The 23,298-nt window shown below is 49.3% G+C and overlaps 1 protein-coding gene and 1 non-coding gene across 12 annotated transcripts in view; both read left to right on the top strand.

Annotated features, from left to right (window-relative positions):
- The window catches only part of EP400 (E1A binding protein p400), a 231,973-nt gene that overhangs the window by 177,862 nt on the left and 30,813 nt on the right, over positions 1-23,298 (top strand). For all 11 annotated transcript variants that reach the window (XM_050747651.1, XM_050747654.1, XM_050747660.1 and 8 more), the window contains 14 exons: positions 1,074-1,168; positions 1,646-1,917; positions 3,325-3,527; positions 3,611-3,780; positions 5,566-5,762; positions 11,668-11,779; positions 11,939-12,082; positions 17,520-17,678; positions 17,862-17,945; positions 18,449-18,583; positions 18,928-18,972; positions 19,057-19,210; positions 19,565-19,806; positions 19,971-20,144. In XM_050747651.1, coding sequence (XP_050603608.1) covers positions 1,074-1,168; positions 1,646-1,917; positions 3,325-3,527; positions 3,611-3,780; positions 5,566-5,762; positions 11,668-11,779; positions 11,939-12,082; positions 17,520-17,678; positions 17,862-17,945; positions 18,449-18,583; positions 18,928-18,972; positions 19,057-19,210; positions 19,565-19,806; positions 19,971-20,144 — 2,186 coding nt within the window. The remainder of the gene's footprint in view (positions 1-1,073; positions 1,169-1,645; positions 1,918-3,324; positions 3,528-3,610; positions 3,781-5,565; positions 5,763-11,667; positions 11,780-11,938; positions 12,083-17,519; positions 17,679-17,861; positions 17,946-18,448; positions 18,584-18,927; positions 18,973-19,056; positions 19,211-19,564; positions 19,807-19,970; positions 20,145-23,298) is intronic.
- On the top strand, positions 4,812-4,947 carry LOC126931909 (small nucleolar RNA SNORA49). The gene has a single exon (XR_007718017.1). It is a non-coding gene; the product is annotated as a small nucleolar RNA SNORA49 (small nucleolar RNA).

Raw genomic sequence — 23,298 nt, forward strand, 5'->3', positions numbered from 1 at the left:
TGGTGGCCGAGTGGTGTTTGTTCAGTTCCAGCCCCACCTCTGCATAGTGGGCAGTGATGTTGGGTGGGCCACTGCCAACCTGTTAGGCTCTGTTAGGCATCAGAGGAGGCTGCGAGCCTGGAGTGGGGAGGGGCCATGGCTTCTTCTCCAGTCCTGTTAGCGTCACCCAGCAGCAGTCCTGCATGCCAGCGTGGTCAACAGTTCCACTCGCCAGGTTTTGCCCCTACCCCCAGAACCAGGCATCTTGGGGATTCCAGAACCAGCTGCTGCACCCTTCTTCGCGGGCTGATGAGTCACTGTCCTGTGGAAGCCCTCCTCAGCTTCAGAGACCCCAGTACCAACTGGAGTCCTGGACCCTGAGGGTCTGAGCCCAGACACCCCTACCCCCAAGTGCTGAGTTCTGACAACCTCAGCCTCTCTCCCCTTGTTTTCCCTTAGGGTGACTCTTAACCCCTGGGCCCCTTTTCAGCACTCAGACACCTCTTTGACCACATCTTTGTAGGAAAGTCTACCACACTAAGTGGCATGGCTTCTGCCTTCCTCGTTGGCCCTGGCTGGTAGCTGGTGTCATGTCAGGAGCAGCTCCGGGGAACGGATATGAAACGGGCACTGGCTTGCTCTGTTGCAGTCGTGAGGACTGGGTGGACATCCTGCCAGGGCTGGGCTGCTCATGGCAGGCAGAAGCCTCACAGTTATCAGGCTGTCACCTGGGCTAGGAGGTGGCCACGTGCTGATGGCGATGGGGCACCCAGGGCCTTGGAGGTATGCTAGGATGCTTCTGGGTGGCTCTGGAGTGCTTCCCAAAGGAAAGGGATAAACTCCTGGCTCCATTCAGCTCCAGTCATGGCCTGGGAGCCAACATGCTTCCGTGGCAGATCTAAAGCATTTAAGTTTGAGCCATGCACATTCCAGCCATGTGCTGGTGGAGGATGAGGCCTTGGGGACATGCTGTTGCAGAATGACTTTCTGCGGAGTGTGCTGGTGGAGGGCGAGGTTCCATGGAGCATGCTGGTGGCAGATGAAATCCTGAGAACTTGGCGTTCCTTTTCACCTCTTCCTTTATGCATTTGTAGTTGGCGTTCCGGGCCGCATGGCGGTGAATGCCTTGGCTGTGGGAGAACCTGGAACGGCCTCCAAACCAGCTTCTCCCATTGGAGGGCCAACCCAGGTAAGCACCTGAGCTTGAGACCCTGGTGCATGTGGACAAGTGGCTTTCCAAGAGCTGCTTGTTGTGTTCAGTTGTGATATTTAAAGGCTCCTGTGAATCCTCAAGTTATGTTACTGAATTCTTATTTTAAAACACAAATTTCCTAATACAAGAAATGAAACTGGACTTATGACTGCCAAAATCTCTTTTTGTATTTTTTATGTCCTTCTGCAAGTCTTCCTGGGCATTAGAATTACTCACTTGTGTCTTGAGAAATACTTCCCATCTTGACAGAGAAGAGAATGCTTGTGCTCTCTGCTTCATTTCCATTTCTGTTTCCTGTAGCTGTCGGCTGCATTTCAATCTCTATTTCCTGTAACATAAGACCTTGGATATTGAACTGGATCCCATACGTGGGAAATTCCAGGGGGTTTGGTGAAGACGGTAACTTGTCGTTCTGTTTCTCAAGTAACTGTTTTTCATCACTTTTTGATAAAGGAGGAGAAGACCAGACTCTTGAAAGAGCGCCTGGATCAGATTTATTTGGTCAACGAGCGGCGCTGTTCTCAAGCTCCAGTCTATGGCAGAGACTTGCTAAGGATTTGTGCCCTGCCTGGCCACGGAAGGGTACAGTGGCGTGGGTCCCTGGATGGCCGTCGTGAGAAGGAGGCCGGGCCAGCACACAGTTACGCTTCATCCTCAGAAAGTCCAAGTGAGCTGATGTTGACGCTTTGTCAGTGTCGAGAGTCTCTGCAGGATGTTATTGACAGGTACTGCAGACCTCGTGGCCTTTTCGGTGCTCTCTGGCTGCGTTGCGCCTCAGCAAGGCCCCTTCTTGTCTCGTGGATATTCATCTTATTCCCATCGGCTTCTCCCCACGCTGTCCCTTAGCAGTCTGTTTTGAAGTTACTGTTTGAGGTCTTCAGCTTTGGGGTTAGATGGTTTTATTATCTGGGTCTCAGTGCCAGGCACGGCTTCTGAAGGAAGTTGGCAGCCCTGGGGCAGAGCCACAGCACTGAGCTCACACTGTGCTTGGGGACAAATGACTGTGTTGCTAAGGACGTTCTCCATTTGATTCTTTCAAAACAATGACTGCATTAAAAGATCCTCATGAGTGAGTGAACGTTACATGATGACAAATATGTGCCAGAGTTGAGCTCAGAACATGCGTTAATGGAGAGCAAATCCGAGCTCTGGTGGGCACGGTGGGCACCTGGCCACTCTCACTGAGCTTGCTTTCAGTAGAGCGCGTTACCCTGTTTGCAGTTCCACTCCCTGCTTCGACCCGGTCTCCAGGCTCTGCTTCAGACATGTTTTCTTCCCTTCTTTACAGCTGTTGTATTTCTCATAGTTGTATCCTGTCTACAAAGGGAAACCTGGCTTCTTCCTGTACCTTGGCTCAGCTCAGCTTTCAGGTCTACCTATTTCAGTGCTTTCAGATCAGGAAACAGAATTAATGGGAAAAAAGAAAACTGGGAGTGCTTCTCCAAGGCCGAACAAGCCACCTCTGGCTTCTCCTGGTCTAGGAGTGGCTAAGTCAGTGACCTTGGGCTCCTGGAGTTTTTCTTTCGAGTACTGGTTTGTCTTTGTGTGCTCCTCCCTCACTGAACATTTGACCATTCTTTCAGTTTGTATACAGTTGGGAGTGAGTCATAGCTGATGTCCATAGCAAGGGCCTTCTGGCGCAGGTGACCTCCACAGGTTGCAAGGTGGGCCTCAGGTTGGCTGTGCGATCTTCGCTATCTTGTCATTGTCCTAAAGATTCCTTCACCCTGAGTCTGGCCCCCGTCCTGGTGGCACAGTCTGTAGCAGTTTTAGGATCCACGAGACAGTGCACCTTTGTCCCGAACTTTCCAGCTGAAGACACACTGGAAAGAGAATGGCTCATCTCTGAACTAGTGCCTGCGGCCTAGGGAATCCACCCCCATTGATCGATCAGCCCTGGACTGTCTGAATTAGTCCCTAAGGTGGTGGTGGTTGGTCAGGACTGGTTAGGATCTGCCTCGTTGGGCCCCTACCCGTGTGCCAACAGCCACGTCCCCATGTGACTGGGTTGAGCCCTGCTGTTTCCTGGGACTTGGACTGCCGGAGGTCTCTGCCGCATCTTTTGGGAGCCCCCATGCTGGGTGAAGGTGTGTGGCTCCTGGTGGTGATAAAACATGCTTTCTGCTCCTCAGGGTTGCCTTCGTGATTCCTCCGGTGGTGGCAGCACCCCCGTCCCTATGGGTGCCGCGGCCGCCACCCCTGTACAGCCACAGAATGAGGATCTTCAGGGAGGGCCTGAGAGAGCACGCTGCACCTTACTTCCAGCAGCTGCGGCAGACGACGGCTCCGCGCCTGCTGCAGTTCCCTGAGCTGAGGCTGGTGCAGTTCGATTCAGGTATGGGGCAGTTGGTGGTGTGGCCCGTGTGAGCTGGGCTGGCCCTGGATGATGAGACACTCTTGATGTGATTCGTTTCCCAGGAAAGTTGGAAGCTTTAGCTATCTTGCTTCAGAAGTTGAAATCTGAAGGACGTCGGGTGCTGATTTTATCACAGATGATTCTTATGTTGGACATTTTAGAGATGTTCTTGAACTTCCATTACCTCACCTATGTAAGAATCGATGAAAATGCCAGCAGTGAGCAACGGCAGGTGAGAAGGACACTGCTTACCTTGTACCTGATGGGTCAGCCACCGGTGTTTAAGGCCTGAGTGCTGTGTAAATTCAGTGGTCTCATGGCCCTTCTAAGTGAAAGGAGAAGGACTTAATGAGCCTTTGAACTTCCTTAAGTCTCAATCCATCCTTTGATATTTTTTATTGAAAGCCATGTTGTTAGGTAAATGCAGTCTTGATGTCTCAGAATAAACACTGGTGACCTGCAGTCATCATTAAGACAATACTGGTGTACTTCAAGAGGTAACTACGGGGTAAAAATATGAAAACAATTCCAATCAATTTAGAATTAAAGGAAATACAAGTTAAGATAATATGCCCGTTGTTTACTTACTAGATTTGCCAAGGCTGTTTTGATTCATCAGGCACAGTGAGTCAGACACTCTCATAGCCTGCCGTGGAGGCATAAACTAGTATAGTTCTAGAAGGCAGCCTGGCAGTATGGATTTGAACCTTAGTGGTAATGTATTTAGAACCCTTTACTTACATAACAACAAACACACCACGTGAGATCTGTCTGCAGAGTCGTCGTTGAAATGTTGATGGTAATCCACAGCTGGGAACAGTCAGTGTTCAGCAGAAGAGTGAGTGCATAAGGGGTTGTCCCTGGGCCCCGCGCCCCGGCAGCTTCATGAGCAGAAACCGTGCCCAGCATTCCATGTGGTGCGCTAGGCCCTTGTCAGCAGCATTTCAGAGCCAGCTTCAGTAGCATGGCCCCGTGTCCCCCAGATGCTGCCCTGTAAGTCACGCGACCTGCTTTATCTCACACACATGCTCATGCACACGCTGAAGAGGGCTAGAACGAAATAGAGCAAAAGGTGGTTTAACAAGTTTTCTTGGTGATAGTCTAACAAATTACAGGCAGAATGCTTTGCAGGAAGAGAGATGTTCAGTGGTTAGGTTTCGTTTCCGGCACAGAAATAGTTATGGAAGAGAAGTATTCAAGTCATCTCCTTTCATGGTCCTCAGTGAGCTTAGAGGAATGTCCTTCACGGTTTTATTTTTCCTGCTTCCTCAGCCTTACTCCAGGGGCTTTTTGTTGCCTGTAAAGTGCCCTGGCATTGCCTGAGGATAGATGAGAAAGCACATATCCCTCCCCAGTAAGACGCTGTTTTCTTTTGGGGCCTACAAGGTGAGCTGACAGTAAATGCAAGGTGGAATCTAACTTTTTCTTGTCACTCATGGCTGGTGTTATTTAAACCGTGGGTATGAGGGTGTTGGAGATGGGTGAGTGTAAGATGATGGTGGCTGCACGGAAGAGCCATAATACAGTGCAGGGACCTTGGTGTTGCTTTAACATGAGCCTTGTGTTGAATGGAATACAAACCAAGCAGTTTTGCTATGCGATAATTTCTTTTTCTTTCTTTTTTTTTTTTTTTTTTTTTTGAGACAGAGTCTCGCTCTGTTGCCCAGGCTGGAGTGCAGTGGCGCAATCTCGGCTCACTGCAAGCTCTGCCTCCCGGGTTCACCCCATTCTCCTGCTTCAGCCTCCCAAGTAGCTGGGACTACAGGCATCCGCCACCTCGCACGGATAATTTTTTGTATTTTTAGTAGAGACGGGGTTTCACCATGTTAACCAGGATGGTTTATATTTCCTGACCTTGTGATCCGCCCGCCTCGGCCTCCCAAAGTGCTGGGATTACAGGCGTGAGCCAGCACACCTGGCCTGCTATGGGATAATTTCTAATTGATAAATGGTGAAATGTGTCAGGTTTCCCAACATTTTCCAGGAATACTGACTCCAGTGTTTTGTTTCATCTTAGGAACTGATGAGGAGTTTCAACAGAGACAGGCGGATTTTTTGTGCCATTCTTTCCACTCACAGCCGTACCACAGGTATAAACCTTGTAGAGGCAGACACCGTCGTGTTTTATGACAATGACTTGAATCCAGTGATGGATGCCAAAGCTCAGGAGTGGTGTGATAGGATCGGGAGATGCAAAGACATCCACATATACAGGTGAGGGCCTGCAGGGACGGCCGTGTGGAAATGGAGTCAATGAGAAGCTTTACAGGAGGTATTGGTGCAAGAAGTACTAATGCAGAAACAAAAGGAAAAACTAAAGACAATACATGATATCTAATTTTATTTTATTTTATTTTATTTTATTTTATTTTATTTTTTTGAGACGGAGTCTTGCTCTGTCGCCCAGGCTGGGGTACAGTGGCCGGATCTCAGCTCACTGCAAGCTCCGCCTCCCGGGTTTAGACCATTCTTCTGCCTCAGCCTCCCGAGTAGCTGGGACTACAGGCGCCCGCCACCTCGCCCGGCTAGTTTTTTGTATTTTTTTGTAGAGACGGGGTTTCACCGTGTTAGCCAGGATGGTCTCGATCTCCTGACCTCGTGATCCGCCCGTCTCGGCCTCCCAAAGTGCTGGGATTACAGGCTTGAGCCACCGCGCCCGGCCGATATCTAATTTTAAACTAGGTTTTGTTTTCCTTCAGACAAATTTATGTTTCTGCTGTTTTATTTATTCCTTTTATTTATACTCAACATTTGCTTGAAATTGTAAGTTAGTGATGCTGCTCACACAAATCATCTTGCCGTCCTCAGTTTTTACATGTGGTACCTCTTCCAGAGTACCTCAGTCTTAAAAGTACGATTTAGGTTTTGGGTTGTTTTAATTATTATGAAGTAAAAGTTATCTGTTAGTAAAATGGCTATTGAAAGAATGGTCAACACCTGTGAAAAGAAGAAAAAGAGAATTAAAATAGATTTTTTTTTTGAGACGGACTCTTGCTCTATCGCTCAGGCGGCAGTGCAGTGGCACGATATTGGCTCACCGCAACCTCTGCCTCCCAGGTACAAGCGATTCTTCTGCCTCAGCCTCCTGAATAGCTGGGACTACAGGCGTGCGCCACTACGACTGGCTAATTTTTGTATTTTTAGTAGATACGGGGTTTCACCATATTGGCCAGGCTGGTCTCAAACTCCTGACCTCGTGATCTGCCTGCCTCGGCCTCCCAAAGTACTGGGATTACAGGCATGAGCCACTGCGCCCAGCCAAAATCTATTATTATCTTTTTTTTTTTTTTTTTTTGAGATGGAGTTTTGCTCTTGTTAGGCTGGCGTGCGATGGTGCCGTCTCGGCTCACTGCAACCTCCACCTCCTGGGTTCAAGTGATTCTTCTGCCTCAGCCCCCCGAGTAGCTGGGGTTACAGGTGTGCGCCACCACGCCCTGCTAGTTTTTGTATTTTTGGTAGAAACGGGGTTTCACCATGTTGGCCAGGCTGATCTTGGAACTCCCAACCTCAAGCGATCTCCCGCCTTGGCCTCCCAAAGTGCTGGGATTATAGGCATGAGCCACAGCACCCAGCCTATTATTAGCTTTAAAGATAAAAACTGTAACTGTCAAAACACAATTGGGAGACATGGAGAAAGGTTACTCTATATTTTTAAATTTCTAAGTGCTTACTGTTACAGTGTAATAGGATATTTACTTCTTTTGCTTATTTTGTGCCTGGTTGTGTACCGAGTGCAGCCTAGGCTCGCCTCTCATAGTGATGTGTCAATTCCTAGTAGGGAACCTGAGACTAGACAACTATGGTCCCTGCATGAGATCTCCTAGGTAGTAGCTGACCCTGCAACTACAACCCCAAGTGTGCTTTAACCTCTTTTTTTTTTTTTTTTTTTTTTTTTTTTTGAGACAGGGTCTGTTGCCTAGGCTGGAGTATAGTGGTGTGATCTTAGCTCACTGATGCCTCTATCACCTAGGCTCAAGTGATCCTCCCAGCTCAGCCTCCCGGGTGGCTGGGGCTACAGGTGTACAGCACCATGCCTGGCTAATGTTTGTATTTTTTGTACAGACAGGGTTTCACTATGTTGCCCAGGCTGGTCCCAAACTCCTGGACTCAAGCAGTCAGCCCGCCTCAGCCTCCCAAAGTGCTGGGATTACAGGCGTGAGTCACTGCACCCAGCCCACCATTTGTTTTTTAACAAGACAGTTTGTGTCATAGTAATTCAAATGCTGTATTTAAATTGTTTGATTATTATTTTTCTTGCTATAAATGCATTCCTTGTTCCTCGAGGAAAAAAAGGAAAGCCTGTAAAGAAAAACAAGGATCCTATAGAGGCAGCAGTTATTAATATTTAGATGCACATCTTTCCAGACATGTTTCTGATTCTTTAAGAAGGCTCACACTATGTCTTATTTTGTAAATCTTTTTTTTTTAACAGTATATTATACATATGTTTCCATGGTGATGAATATAAGTTTGGTGCATGGTTTATGTTGAATGGATAAGGGCTTAGTGTGGAATCCATTCTGCATTGTTGGCCCTTTAGCAATTACTAGCTAGAAATTGGAAAAGTGTTTTATTCTCAGTAGCAATAAAGTCTCAGGCATGGCCTTAGCGGTGCAGGAACAGGGCATCTGAAGTGTGGCATGAGGTGGCCTTGAAGGATGCAGGATGAGCTGTGCCAAGTGTGAAGACCCACTTTGTTCTTGAGTGGGTAGACTTCGTTCATGAACTTGTGAAGTTTCTCCAAAGTAATACTAAAATTTAATATTTTTGTGAAAACGCTTCTCATGGGTGTGGAGGTTGTATGCGTGCACACACGTGGCTGGGTAAGGTGGTGCCAGTGTGCTTGCGGTGCGGACATCCTGACGAAGGCCGCCATCATGATGCTCAGTGTTGCGGGTGGGAGTGTGTCCCACTATGAGCCATGGGGACCCCCAAACCGCATGAGGGTGCTGTTGGTGTCAGGGCAGATAGCCTGGCATCCATGGGGAGTTTGCATGTTAACAGAGGTTGGCTGTCACAGTAACTGGAGGGCCTTTCTGTCATGAATGTGCTGCATACCTTGCGCTCCATGAGTGAGAGGACGGGCTTGGAGTGCTGCTCCCATGGCTGACCAGAGCGGAGTCCAGAGGGATGAAGGACTTGAATGTTTTCAGTGGAGCAGCAGTATTAGAACACTCTTGAAGAGACAATGCCTGTGGCCGAGAGCTGGAAGGGACCGCCTGACCCACACAGACCCCGAAGTCAGGGGAGACAGGCACACGGCTGCAGTGAGACAGGAAGCCGAGCGTTGTACAGATACGGTGAGCCCAGTGGGCAGGCAGGTGATGAGTGGGGAGATGACAGGAAGCCGAGCGTTGTACATGTATGGTGAGCCCAGTGGGCAGGCGGGTGATAGAGCAGGAAGATGATTTGCCATTCTCAGTGTAAGTAAAGGGTTAAATAGCTCCTAAAAATCGAGAAGATATATAAAGTTCCCCTCCCCACCTTACCTTTAAAAAGGAAGGGCCTGTGAATATGAACAGTCCATCCCAATTGGCCAAAAAGTATGAGAGGCCGCTCCAGCTCACTGGTCTGGAGAAGGAAGGACCAGTTTAATGCATGATGAGATCTCTCTTCTCATGCCCCAGACAGGTGAGACCCTAAGGGAACGAGCCTGCTCAGCCTGGCACTAGAAAAGGGGATGTCCTCATGTTGATGGGGACGTGGGATTGCTATCTAAGGATGTGTGTTGCAGCTTTGTCACATGGCACAAAGCAGTCACTGGGGCACAGCCATCCCACCATATTGAGCAGCCAGGTGGAAAATGAGCTCATGTCGAGGGATTTCTGTAATACACTGCTTAGCGAGGACAGCAGAATGCAGAGAAGTAGGAAATGAGGCAGACATTTTCCCCACACGGTTGTGCATGAGGTGACAGTACACGGAACATCATGGAAGGACACACCCAGGTTCACAAAGAGCATCGTGGAACGACACAGCCAGGTTCACATGGAACGTTGTGGACGGGCACACACAGGTGCACTCAGAACGCCATGGATGGACACACCCAGGTTCACACGGAGCATTGTGGAACAACACACCCAGGTTCACATGGAATGTCGTGGAGGGACACAACCGGGTTCACATGGAATGTCGTGGAAGTACACACCCATGTTCACACGGAGCGTCATGGAAGGACACACCCAGGTTCACACGGAACGCCATGGAAGGACACACCCAGTTTCACAAGGAACGTCGTGGAAGGATACACCCAGGTTCACACCGAGCGTCGTGGAGTGACACACCCAGGTTCACACAGAACGTCGTGGAATGACACACCCAGGTTCACATGGAACATCATGGAACGACACACCCAGGTTCACACAGAACGTCGTGGAAACACACACCCAGGTTCACACGGAACGTTGTGGAAGCTCGCACCCGGGTTCACATGGAATGTTGTGGAGGCTCGCACCCAGGTTCACATGGAACGTTGTGGAGGCTCGCACCCGGGTTCACATGGAACGTTGTGGAGGCTCGCACCCAGGTTCACATGGAACGTTGTGGAAGCACGCACCCACCCAGGTTCACACTGACGTGGCTGCTGGGGTAGAGGGCAGGAGAGGCAGGCCACCCTCCCTGAAGCAGCCATGAAGTGCACCTGTTAGGAAAAGTGTACCCGTGGAAGTGCACACCGTCACATATAGGCAGCAGCACCTTCTTGTGAACTAAGGTGGGTGGAAATGCCATCCCTACCTTTTTTAATGGTTCTCAGGGTGATTGGAATCCAGGTGATTTTTTGTTTTGTTTTGTTTCTTATACTTTTATGTAATCAAATAATTTACGATGAGCATGTAGTAATATAATCGATAAAGAGCAGATTTTCATTGAAAGGCCAGGAAAGTCTTCCTAGGTGGTAGTTTGCTGTTGATGAAGTTGTCCGTCCGTCTTTCATGTTGCTATTTCCCTTTGTTACGTATTTAGTTCCTTTGTTTGTGTCTGGGTTCATGTCTTCACTTTCCGTTCTGTTCCCTATGATTGTTTTTCTTTAATATTTAGGATCCTTTTAATTTGGAATTTTCTTTTTTTTTTTTTTTTTTTTTTTGAGACGGAGTCTCGCTCTGTCGCCCAGGCTGGAGTGCAGTGGCCGGATCTCAGCTCACTGCAAGCTCCGCCTCCCGGGTTCACGCCATTCTCCTGCCTCAGCCTCCCGAGTAGCTGGGACTACAGGCGCCCGCCACCTCGCCCGGCTAGTTTTTTGTATTTTTTAGTAGAGACGGAGTTTCACCGGGTTAGCCAGGATGGTCTCGATCTCCTGACCTCATGATCCGCCCGTCTCGGCCTCCCAAAGTGCTGGGATTACAGGCTTGAGCCACCGCGCCCGGCCAAATTTGGAATTTTCTGAAAAAAAAATTTGTTTTCATCTCTGTGAAAATCATGCTGTTAAAGTTGTTTAATGTGAACATTTTGGGGGGTTAGCATTTAGCATTTTATAGGCAGATGAGCCTCATGGGAAGGCAATAGACTGCGTGGTCTGTTCTGTGTCCCCAGTGATACAGTCTTAAGGAAGCCACTCGGGTGCATGTGTCCCTGCACTGGGGGTCCGTCTGTCCAGTGGGGTCACATCTACAAATCATAGTCTTAATTGAACGCCTTGTGGGTTCAATTGTGGGTCTGGTAGTGTACAGGGGTTAAAAAGATGAAAATGTCCATAATTACGTGAGAATGAGATGTCTCATGAGGGTTAACAAGCAAGTCTGTGAAATTATCAGTTCTTCCTGTTGGGCTCAGTGGAAGTTTCCAAGAAGATATATGCTGGAGGTACATCTGGAAGGACCAGGTGGGACATTTCCAGGTTGAGACTGGTGGGAGAAAAACGGGATGACGTGTAGTAGGATGAGGTGGGACAGCGAAGAGTCTTCCGGAGGGGCCTCCTGTCGGCTGTCTGGGAGGCAGGAGAGCTAAGATTGGAGGGGCTGGCTGACAGCGGCCTTTGGGGCCCCACGAAGGCATGTTGCAAACAGGGGTAGACCTGGAGGAAGGACATGGACTCGCTGATCACCATCTGCATACTGTGGCCAGCCTGTTGTCACTGCATTTCCAGGTGACCGACTTAGCATCTTATGTCCTTTGTTTGCAGGCTTGTGAGTGGCAATTCCATTGAAGAGAAATTGTTGAAAAATGGAACTAAAGATTTGATCCGAGAAGTGGCTGCTCAGGGAAATGACTACTCCATGGCATTCTTAACTCAGGTACTCCTTATTCGGTGAGAGTCCTTGAGGTGAGGCCCGCTGTGCGGCGCGTGGAATCGCCTGGTGCTAGTGCGCACTAGCGAGGGCTTCGGTCTGCGGCTCAGGTCAGACGCACACTTGGACCTGGTACTGGGGAGTAACACACGTCTCTGTGTTCAGCGAACCATCCAGGAGCTGTTTGAGGTTTATTCTCCCATGGATGATGCTGGCTTCCCGGTCAAAGCGGAGGAGTTTGTGGTGCTTTCTCAGGAACCTTCTGTCACGGAAACCATTGCACCCAAAATTGCAAGACCTTTCATAGAGGTGAGAATACATTGAATCTGGCTGGAGAGTTGCATGGTGGGAGCCGTCAGAACACCTGCACCCTCCCCTGGGGCTCTGAGTGCTCAGTCCCCACTCTTCCCTGGCCTGAAGCCCTCTTCCCGTCCCTGCTTTTGGAGCCTCCCCCCTCCCTTCTTTCCGTCATGGGGATTTTGAACTGCAAATACAAGTGAGGGAAATGGTGACGAAGGTCGCGAACTACAGGCCTGTCACTGAAGCAGTTGCTGCCGTCTTCATCCGCACTTTCCCACAGTCTCAGCTCCTTCCCCTCCCCATGGAAATCTATTCCTGCCTCCTCTGGAGGCTCTACCAGCACTGCCCCTGCTCCCCTCCAGCTGGCTGTGTTGGCTTCTCCCTGAGCAGAGCAGCCACCAGCCTGCACTCAGGTGCTAAGTGTCAGGTGCCGGTTGATTGTGAAGACTGAGTGTAAGAAAGAACACAGACTATCACGTTGGTACTTTTGAATGTTGACTGCCTGTTGAAGTGATAATATTTTGGCTGTCGGGTTATGTCAGTATTTTACTGTTTTGGCGTGGGTACTAGAAGATAGAGGGCATGTTTGGGTCCTTTGATTTTTCCCTTTTTGGGGTGCTGCTGTGTGGACACATCACATACCTGTCACGGGGCCACTGTTTCCTCCCTATCCCCATGGCTGCCCGCCAAAGCCCTACAGCCTCACGTCCTGGAGATGGAGGCTTTTAGCTACCTTCGTTCTCTGAGTCCTCTCTTCCTTCATGTGGCCCTGCTACTCCTCCAGAGCTTGTTCTGGGGCCCCCGTTTCTGTGCCTCTTACCTTGGAAGGATTTGGTATCCCTGTGCATCTTTTTTCCTGCCCTGTTTGACTACAGTGCCTGACTGCATGGGCTTTTCTGTATGTTTTTCTTTTCTGTGAAAGCGTTAAAGACGAGACCGGGCACACTGCACAGCCTCTCAGCACCTGTCCCTCAACACGCGAGATTGAGCCTCCCAGCCTCATGGTGTCAGCCCCCTCCTTGCCTGTGCTCAGCTTGTTCTCATCAACTCTGATGCCGTCTCCTCTTCCATTTCTAAACATTACTCAGTTACCAAATAAATAAGAAATACTTGGGGTATGACTGTTTTAGTCCGTTTGTGTTGCTGTAAAGGAATACCTGAGACTGGGTGATTTATTTTAAAAAGGGGTGTATTTCACTCATGTTTCTGATGGCAGCAGAGTTCAGGATTGAGCATCTGTCTGGTGAGGGCCTCAGACGGCTTCCATGGTGACAGAAGGGGAGGGGGAGCTGCATGTGCAGGCCACGGAGCGAGAGAGGGAGCGAGGGGCAGACAGTAGGCTTCCTTTAATAGACTGACCCTCACAGGACGAACAGGGCGAGACCCATTCCCCCAGCCCCAGAGCATGTCTGTTCCTGAGGGATCCACCTATGACCCAAACCTTTGAGAATTTATAATGAAAAGCCAGTCTCCTGCCCTGCCCCCACCACCCCGCCACCACCCTGGTTCTCACATTTCTTCTGGAGATTGTGTATCATTTCCTTTACACAGACATACCTTACAGATTGTTACATATCAGGAGGTATGGATCAACCTCATTCCGTTTTAAGGAGGTAATACATGCATGAGGTTGGAAAAGGAAAACAACACAAAATCATAGCTAGGGCCAGGTGTGGTGGCTCAGGCTGTAATCCCAGCACTTTGGGAAGCTGAGGCTAGAGGAGGGCTTGAAGCCAGAAGTTCAAGACTGGCATGGGCATTATAGTGGGACCCCATCTCTACAAGAAGAATTTTAAAAACTATGAGTGTGGTGGTGAGCACCTGTAGTCCCAGCTACTGGGGTGGCTGAGGCGGGAGGATCTCTTAAGCCCAGGAGACTGAGGCTGCTGTGAGCTGTGATCGTGCCACTACACTCCAACCTGGGTGACAGAGTGAGACCCTGTCTCAAAGACAAAATATGCAAAGGACCTGACTCTGTGTGTCTCAAAGGAAAACATGTAAGTGGCCGATGTGTAGACGAAATAATGTCCAGCATCACTAATCATCAGGAAAATCAAATAAGAACCACATGAGGTACCAACTGGCACCTGTTAGGATGACTGTCATCAAAACGCAAAAGATAGCGAGTGTTGGTGAGGACATGGAGGAAAGGGGCCCGTTGCACTCTGTTCCTGGGAATGTCGTTGGCACAGCCACCATGGGAGACGGCAGGGAGCTTCCTCAAAAATGTGGAAATAGAGCTTCCATAGGATCCAGCAATCCCACTGCTGGGTGTCTATCCAAAGAGTTGAAATTAGTACATAGAAGAGGTGTCTGCACCCTCGTGTTCATCGCAGCACCATCCCAGCAGCCAGGACACAGAATCAACCCAAGTGTCCATCAGAAGTCCGGGATTTTCCGTATTGGCTCTGTTGTTTCCCAGCAGCATAGTATTTCAACACATAGATTCTTTGGAAACATACTTGTTGATTGTTTTACTGTGTGTCAGGCATTGTTCTAAGCAGTAGGGATACAGGATCGAAAAAAAGACAAGAATTTCACCTTTCATGAAGCTTATATTCTAGTAAGGAGAGAGGCAGAAACCAAACCTAGTGAGTAAAGCATGTAATTTATTCACACGAGAAGCTGTGAAATGCTGAGTCCAGGGGAGAATGTTGTGGTCACCACAGTAGACAGGTCAGTGTGGCTGAGGGGGTGGGGAGGGTGTGACCAGGTGGGGCCTGACTGCAGGGAGCCCTTGGAAGGGTTTGAGTCAAGCTGTGGTGCAGGGTCTGGCATGACCTAAGAGAGTCGCTCTGACTCCTTTGTTGAGACTCGGTTGTAGCAAGGCAGGGGGATCCTGGGGCCCAGTTAAGAGTCCCAGAGCAGTAACACTGGTGAGCAAGGCTAGTGAGGAAAGCTGGGGGACCTGCCGGGGCAGCGGGGGGGTCTTTGGAGGGTAGAGCCAGCAGGACTCGCTGCAGTGGGTGTGTGAGGAGGATGGCTGCTCCTCACTGGCTTGACCGGCCCCTGGGAACAGAGAGGTAGGTTAGCCTTGACCTTTTGCCAGCAGAGACAGATCCACGTTAGCGTGCTGTGCTCGTACCTGCTGCACGGGACTGTGGCTGTAGGATTCTTCTATCATTGGCAACGCTCATCAGAGGATTTGTGCCTGAAAAATGATTTTAAGAAAAGTCCTTGTTGACATACAGAAACATACAGCAAGTGTACGCATCACAAAGATTCCCGCTGGAGAAATGTTCTGTCAGCAGAGGCATCTGGTGGAGGAGGAGGATGCGGCTGGCTCCTCAGAAGGCCTGTCCCCCATCGGTGCTGCCCCTTGAGAATTCCGACAGCATTCCCTGCTTCTGCACTTTCTGTACATGGGGCGCTCTTCCTTCGGGTCTGCCTTCTTGTTGTGCGCGGCAGTCGGTAACTCATTCTCATTGCCGTGTAGAGTTCTGTCTGAATATACCTCAGCTGGTCAGATCTACGGCTCGTGGGTGTGATGGAGTGGTAACTCATTCTCATTGCCGTGTAGAGTTCTGTCTGAATATACCACAGCTGGTCAGATCTGCGGCTCGTGGGTGTGATGGAGTGGTAACTCATTCTCATTGCCGTGTAGAGTTCTGTCTGAATATACCACAGCTGGTCAGATCTACGGCTCGTGGGTGTGATGGAGTGGTAACTCATTCTCATTGCCGTGTAGAGTTCTGTCTGAATATACCACAGCTGGTCAGATCTGCGGCTCGTGGGTGTGATGGAGTGGTTAATGTGAGCTGTGCTCCTGTGGATGTTTCAATCCTTGCCTTTGGTAAGCACACATGTGCAATTCAGGCTGCATACGTTTGACTTCAGGGGGTGCTGTGGCTGCGCCGGGGATGCTCCCACCATGGGGTTGTTGTGGGTGGTGGTGTGGAGGCGAAATTGCTGGTCCTGTCACCGTAGCTACAGGGTGGAATGTGGGATAGTCTCATTGTGGTTTAATTTGTAGTTTTGCTGTTGATTGATGAGTTTGAGTGCCTTTTCACATATTTACTGGCAGTTTGAGTACTTTTTAAAGAAATGCCAAGGCTTTTCCCAATTTTTTTTAATTGGGTTTTTCTCTATTTCTTTTTCTTTCTTTTTTTTTTTTTTAAACGGAGTCCCACTCATCATCCAGGCTGCAGTGCAGTGGTATGATCTCGGCTCACTGCAACCTCCACCTCCCAGGCTGAAGTGATTCTCCAGCTCAGCCTCCCAAGTAGCTGGGATTACAGGTGCACGCCACCACGCCTGGCTAATTTTTATATTTTTAGTAGAGATGGGGTTTCTCCATGTTGGCAAGACTGGTCTTGAACCTCTGACCTCAGGTGATCCACCTGCCTTGACCTCCCAAAGTGCTGTGATTACAGGCATGAGCCACCACACCCGGCCAGTTGTCTCTGTTTCTTAATGACTTGTTGGAGTTCTTTATGTATCCCAGATAAAAGGCCTTTGTTTGATACACGTGACATATCTTTCCCATTCTGTGGTTTGCCTTTCTAAACGCTATATATTGATGAGCAGAAGTTCCGAGTTCTGACACCATCCAGGGCCCACGTCTGCTCTCTTTATAGTTGGCGCTTTTTGTGCTCTGCTGAGGAGATTCTCTGCCCACCTGAAGGTTGCCGTGCATCCTCCTCTGTTTTCTTCTACATGTTGCGTTGTTTTATGTTTGCTACTTAGGTGCACCACCTATCTGGCAATAAGTTCTGTGTATAGTGTCGAAATAGTGTTATATAACTTTGCAGGTTTTACCAGATTGCCCTGGAAACAGATTGTATCAGTTTTTAATTTGTATCTTCTAACTAAAAACCATACCTCCATGTCAGATGTATTTTGCCCACATCTGCAGGTAACTATCAGACGTGTGTTCCTAGCTGTTTCTGCAGATGAACAGTGGCATCTCCTCATTCTAACTTGCGTGTCTTGCACTGTGATAAAGCTGTCTTGTATGTTTATAGTCATCAATGCTACATTTCGCGGTGGACTTGCTCCTGCTGCCATAATGTTGGGCTGTCCGTCTGCTGTCTGGTTCCTGGACAGAAGCCTCTGTCTTGCTGTGTCTGTCAGCTGAGGGCAGTAGTGTGCATCGGGTCTGAGATGGAGCCTCCTGGGCCTTTATTGTTCTCGGAGCTTCCCTGGCCCTGGGTGCCCTGGCACGCTTTGCCTGCGTCAGTGCTCAGCCCTTCCATGGGGCCTGCCTGTCCAACTCGATAGTAAGGTTAGCAAGGCCCAGGAGATTTCCCGCTCATTTTCTGTATTCTCTAAGTGCCTTATCATTTTCACCTGTAAGAGGACCTCAGGGAAGGAGTGGATGGCCTTTATAGAGAGTGGGTGATTACAGTGTAGGCATCACCATTAACTTTACATAGGATGGCTCTTTTTTAAAACTACCCTCATTTAAAACGTCTGTCAAGGCAATCTAAACATAGACTTTCCTCAGGCCCTCAAGAGTATTGAGTATCTGGAGGAGGATGCCCAGAAGTCCGCAGAGGAGGGGGTGCCGGGACCACACACTGATGCGCTGTCCTCAGACTCTGAGAACATGCCATGTGATGAAGAACCGTCCCAATTAGAGGAACTAGCTGACTTCATGGAGCAGGTTTGGGCATGTTTTCCTTTACAACTACCTACTTTAAAAATTTGACCGTTCTATAAAATATTTATTGTTTACTGCAAGAAAAATCACTTTTTTGATTCAAATGTTGGTGAGTGGGTTGTATAAGGAACTTGACTTTTATTAACTTGCTATTAACCCTATTCAAAAAATATACTTTTGGAACAGCTTACACCAATTGAAAAATATGCTTTAAATTACCTGGAATTATTCCATGCTTCCACTGAGCAAGAAAAAGCGAGAGACAGTGAGGTAAGAGGGTCAACTTTCGGTCAGTGAAAAAAATGGCAATATTTTCAGAGTTAAGTTTGATTTAAAGTAAATGTGACTTCATTAAATTAAAGTCACAAAAGCCAAAACCCACAAGTTTGGAAACGAACTTAAAATGAAGAGAGTCTCGAGAAGCCCGTAGGGACCGTGGAGCTTGTTCACCCCTTGTAGGGACCGTAGGGCTTGTTCACCTCTCGTAGGGACCGTGGGGCTTGTTCACTCCTTGTAGGGACCGTGGAGCTTTTTCACCCCTCGTAGGGACTGTGGAGCTTGTTTTCCCCCCATAGGGACCATGGAGCTTGTTCTGCTCTCAATGTCTTTGATTTGATTTGCAGCAGGCTGCTGCTTGCAGGGTGACACGTTGTGGGTCAGTGTGTATAGAGAACATGTGGCTCTGAGACAGCAGGGAGACCTAGAGCGGGGACTCGGGGACTGCTCTGAGCTGCGTTCCTGATCCTGAAAGTTCCTGCTTCTCTCCCCATCAGGACGCAGTGATGACTGCAGTGAGGGCATGGGAGTTCTGGAACCTGAAGACCCTGCAGGAGAGGGAGGCCCGGCTGCGGCTGGAGCAGGAGGAGGCGGAGCTCCTGACCTACACCCGAGAGGATGCCTACAGCATGGTACGTGGCCCGGGGCCCTCCTGCCCTCTTGCCCCCCTTGTTCAGCCATCTTTGGCTGTTCAAAGTCTGTGTACACTGACATGAGAAAATGCCTAGGAATTGTTACTTCTCATATCAAAACAACTTCACTCATGTTCTAAAAACAGTTTTCTTAAAAATTGACACTTGGAGATTGCAGTTAGATATTGACCAGCTCTGATTAAAGCATTTATAAGTCTTATTATAAATAGTCATGTCGATCAGACTTATTTGGAAGACTTAATAAGTATGAAGGTACATGATTTGTGGCTTACAACATGACACTGAGACTTGGTGGAAATTAGAGCGTGCCGTGTTCCCTACAGGAGTATGTCTATGAAGATGTCGATGGGCAGGCAGAAGTCATGCCGGTGAGTGCTGCCCTCTCCCTTTGGGTCTGCGCGGGCAGCTTCCTGTGAGTTCCACATCTCATGGGCCCTCCCTTCTCTGTGCAGCTCTGGACCCCGCCCACCCCGCCACAGGACGACAGTGACATCTATCTTGACTCGGTCATGTGTCTCATGTATGAAGCCACTCCCATCCCAGAGGCTAAGCTGCCCCCCGTGTATGTGAGGAAGGAGCGGAAGCGACACAAAACAGACCCCTCAGGTGCGCATCCCGAGGGCATCGCGTGACCTGGGCGGGCCCTGGCCTGTAGAGTCCCTGCATATCAGCCGCTTTCTGCTGTCTACTGTCTGCCTGTCTGCTGCAGGGCGAGTGCTCACACGCCCGTCCGCTGCCTCTCAGGCCCTGTGCACAAGTTCTGTTTCCAATGAGGAAACCTTCGTGTTTCCTTCTAATTGACCGTGAAGACCTGAGAGCAGGTCTGTCTTTGGCAGGTGCTTTCTGTGGCCCCTTTGCCCAGGCACCTCCAGACTTGCCCAGCCTGTTTCCTTTGTCTTTTGCCTGCCCATGTGGAGTCTCCTGGTTTACTGTCTTGCTGAAGACGGCCTCTGTGTTCAGCTGCAGGCAGGAAAAAGAAGCAGCGTCACGGGGAGGCCGTCGTCCCTCCTCGGTCCCTGTTCGACCGAGCGACACCAGGCCTCCTGAAAATTCGCAGAGAGGGCAAGGAGCAGAAAAAGAATATTCTGCTGAAGCAGCAGGTGCCGTTCGCCAAGCCCCTGCCAACTTTTGCCAAACCCACAGCCGAGCCTGGTCAAGACAACCCAGAGTGGCTCATCAGTGAGGACTGGGCGCTGCTGCAGGTAGGTGGGCGTGGTCTTTGTGCTAGCGATCACGGGGTCATTTTTCTCCCTCACGTCTGTGCTTCCAGCTCACTGTGATCACTTTGCGGGGAGTCTTTGGCAGGAGGGAAGACCTTCTGACTTAGAGTCTATTCGCCTGTTTTACCTGAAACCTCGTTCTCTAGGCTGTAAAGCAGTTACTGGAGCTGCCTTTGAACCTCACAATCGTGTCACCTGCTCACACACCTAATTGGGATCTTGTCAGTGACGTCGTTAACTCCTGTAGCCGAATCTACCGCTCTTCCAAACAGTGCCGGAATCGCTACGAGAACGTCATCATTCCACGAGAGGAGGGGAAGGTAAGCACGGTCTTGTTTGTCCTCCGAGGAGAACACAGGCAGGTGTGGTGGCTGTGGCCTGCAGTGTCAGCTCCAGTCCTGCTCTTCACTGACTGGGCTCCTTGATCCCTGTGGGTCTGCGGTGAAGTCCATCTCCTCGGGCTCCTGGTGGACCCAGCGAGGTCAGGTTCCTGCACTGTGCCCCGCCTGTGGCATGAGCAGTGATGGAGGTGTTCGCACTGTGCTTGGTGTTGGCAGCAGGCCTCATACCTGAGGTTTGATCTGATACCAACATTTGCACTGCCATTGTCATTTCTAAGATAGTGTGGGTGTCATCCGAATACTTGGCTGTATATATATGTATAGATTTTCGCTTTGTAACCCAGGCTGGAGTGCAGTGGCGTGATCTCAGCTCACTGCAAACTCCACCCCCCGGGTTCACACCATTCTCCTGCCTCAGCCTCCTGAGTAGCTGGGACTACAGGCTCCCGCCACCACACCCAGCTAATTTTTTGTATTTTTAGTAGAGACGGGGTTTCACTGTGTTAGCCAGGATGGTCTCGATCTCCTGACCTTGTGATCCACCTGCCTCGGCCTCCCAAAGTGCTGAGGTTACAGGCGTGAGCCACTGTACCCGGCCGATATATATACATTTTCAACAAGGTTTTGGATGAATGAAAAGACCTTTCACTGGGTTTTGATCATGGCATACTTAAATGAGGGTATCATCCAAATACTTGGTCATATATAGACAGACATTTTCAAGAAGGTTTTGGGTGAGTGAAAAGGTAAGCTGTCTCGCTTTGTTTTGATCATAGCGTACTTAAAGAAAAGTCTGTTACTGGTACCTCTGCTATTCTGGTACTGAATGACTGGCTGGCTGCAATGGTTTGACAAGCGTAATATTCCCTGTTTCAGGGTTAACTATAAGTATTCCAAGTGTTTGTTTACATATAGTATAGTCAAATCATTAGTCTTTCATGTAAGAAGTCAGCTGTGTGGTTTGTAGCTTGACCCCGGAAGAGTCCAGGCAGCTGGTCAGTAACATGTAGGCGTGCGTGTGGCATGCCTTCCCTTGAACTGAGTCATCCCTCTCCGTTATGCATCTGGCTTGCTTCAGGCAGCTCCTTCTTGCTGCTTGCCTGCCTTTCTCGCTTCAGGACCGCATCCAGAGCCCCCACACCAGCAGCGTCTGCATGCTTTGCTGTGCCCACGTTGCCGGTGTCCACACCCCTCAGGGGATGCGCTGTGCCACTTCCAGGGCACTTGCCATGCTGGTGTGTGGGGACCACTGCCTTTCAGTTCACCTCGTGGAGCCCATCCAAACAGGAGCTGTGGGCATGTCTTCTTGCATGGGACAGGGTGGGGCAGATATAGTAGAGGCAGGCATCCAGTACTTTTACTATATTTACTTTTGTTTCTAATTTGTGAGAATTACATTTTCTCCGTAATAGCCAGATCCATCCTCAGGATGCGAACATCACACTTAATTTATTTCTGTACCCGCTCTTTCAGTCATCTCTCTTCATTTTTCTAAAAACACTTGTCTGAAAATAAAGCATTTTTTTGTTGTTGTTGTTGAACGTAGAAAAGCAAGTTTTCTTCGTAATACCACTTTGTGGTCCCTTTACCAATAAGACTTCCTGGAATCTTGCATTAATTAGATTTTCTGTGTTTTGGAAGCATTTGTAATAATAGCCATTACCTTATTAAGGAAAAAAGTAAAGCTAAAATATTGTCTTCTTTTATAGCTGATTTATGAAGCTAATCCAGAGAAAAAGGCAAAAATATTTGTAAAGTTTGAGGGTGATGTTCTTTTTTTTTTTTTTTTTTTTTTTTTAGACAGGAGTTTCACTGTTGTTGCCTAGGCTGGAGTGGAGTGCAGTGGCATGATCTTGGCTCACTGCAACCTCTGCCTCTCAGGTTCATGTGATTCTCCTGCCTCAGCCACCCAAGTAGCTGGGATTACAGGTGCCTGCCACCATGCCTGGCTAATTTTTGTATTTTTAGTAGAGATGTGTCCTCTACTGCTAGAGGAATACCCTAAATTTCATCAAGTTGACCAGGCTACTCTCGAACTCCTGACCTCAGATAATCCACCCACCTCGGCCTCCCAAAGTGTTGGGATTACAGGCATGAGCCACCACCCACGGCTGCGGGTTATGTTCTGAATAAGTTGGAGCACTTTGTTAAGAGCCTGTGCACAGAAACGTAGAGTAAGATTCAGTCTTACCCTATATTTTAGGAATCAACAGAAACCTGAGACCTAGAATTTTCTCCAGGGCCTCTCATTCTGTATGTAGAGGCCATGACTCTTTGCATTAGAGGACCCCACGGTGACTTGTCCAGCCCCCTAAAGGGCATCCTGAGCCTCCGTGTCCCGCATGCCCTGTGGAAGCCCTTGATGGTGACAGTGATCGGATGTGTGCGTGAGTGGGACAGCCCCACCTCTCAGAGCCTGCAGGACTCCGGCAAGCCATGTGGGACGGGGCATTCATGCCTGGTGAGAGCCTGCACAGGAGCTCTGTTACCAGACACACAGTCTTTCTGCCTCTGGCCTGGCTCAACCTAGCCATCCAGTGTCTTGTGTGATAGACCTGGTCTTACTCTTATGCACCCTTTCTCCCTCCCTCCCTTTGCTCACTCTTAGGATGATAGATAGGAGGAGAATGCTTCCCTGTATGGCACAGTGTTCTGGGAGGAGACTGCTGTGGCCTTGCATGTTGGTTTCTAGTTCTGGTTGTCCTTAGTGTTGCCTTCAGAATTTAGGGCATTTCTCTAGCAGTAGAGGACACGTGTGCACACAGACATGTGTGCTTGTACATGCGCAGACACACCTGTACCTGGGCCTGTGCTGCTGTGTCATGTGAGAGTCTTGGTTTTCGCCTTGGCACACTCTCTTTGACCGGAGTTTAGAGGAGCATGGGGGAAGAGCCCTGGGCAAGGAAGGAGGTGCTTGAACCCTGGTCTTGACTTGTCACTACCTCTGTGACCTTGCACAGAGAGCATTCCTGGGACGGCTGTTCACTTCTCAGGATTAAGGAGTTACTTTAAAATTCTGCAGGATGCTAAGATGTCTTGGAAGCAAGTAGCCCAAATTGAGTGGCCCGTTGTTTAGCTGTACAGTTTATGAAGGAAGGACTGCCAGGCATAAGCACTGCTAAAGACCCCCAAG

The sequence above is a fragment of the Macaca thibetana genome, chromosome 11 (genome assembly GCF_024542745.1).
Source record: "Macaca thibetana thibetana isolate TM-01 chromosome 11, ASM2454274v1, whole genome shotgun sequence".
Classification (NCBI taxonomy): domain Eukaryota; kingdom Metazoa; phylum Chordata; class Mammalia; order Primates; family Cercopithecidae; genus Macaca; species Macaca thibetana.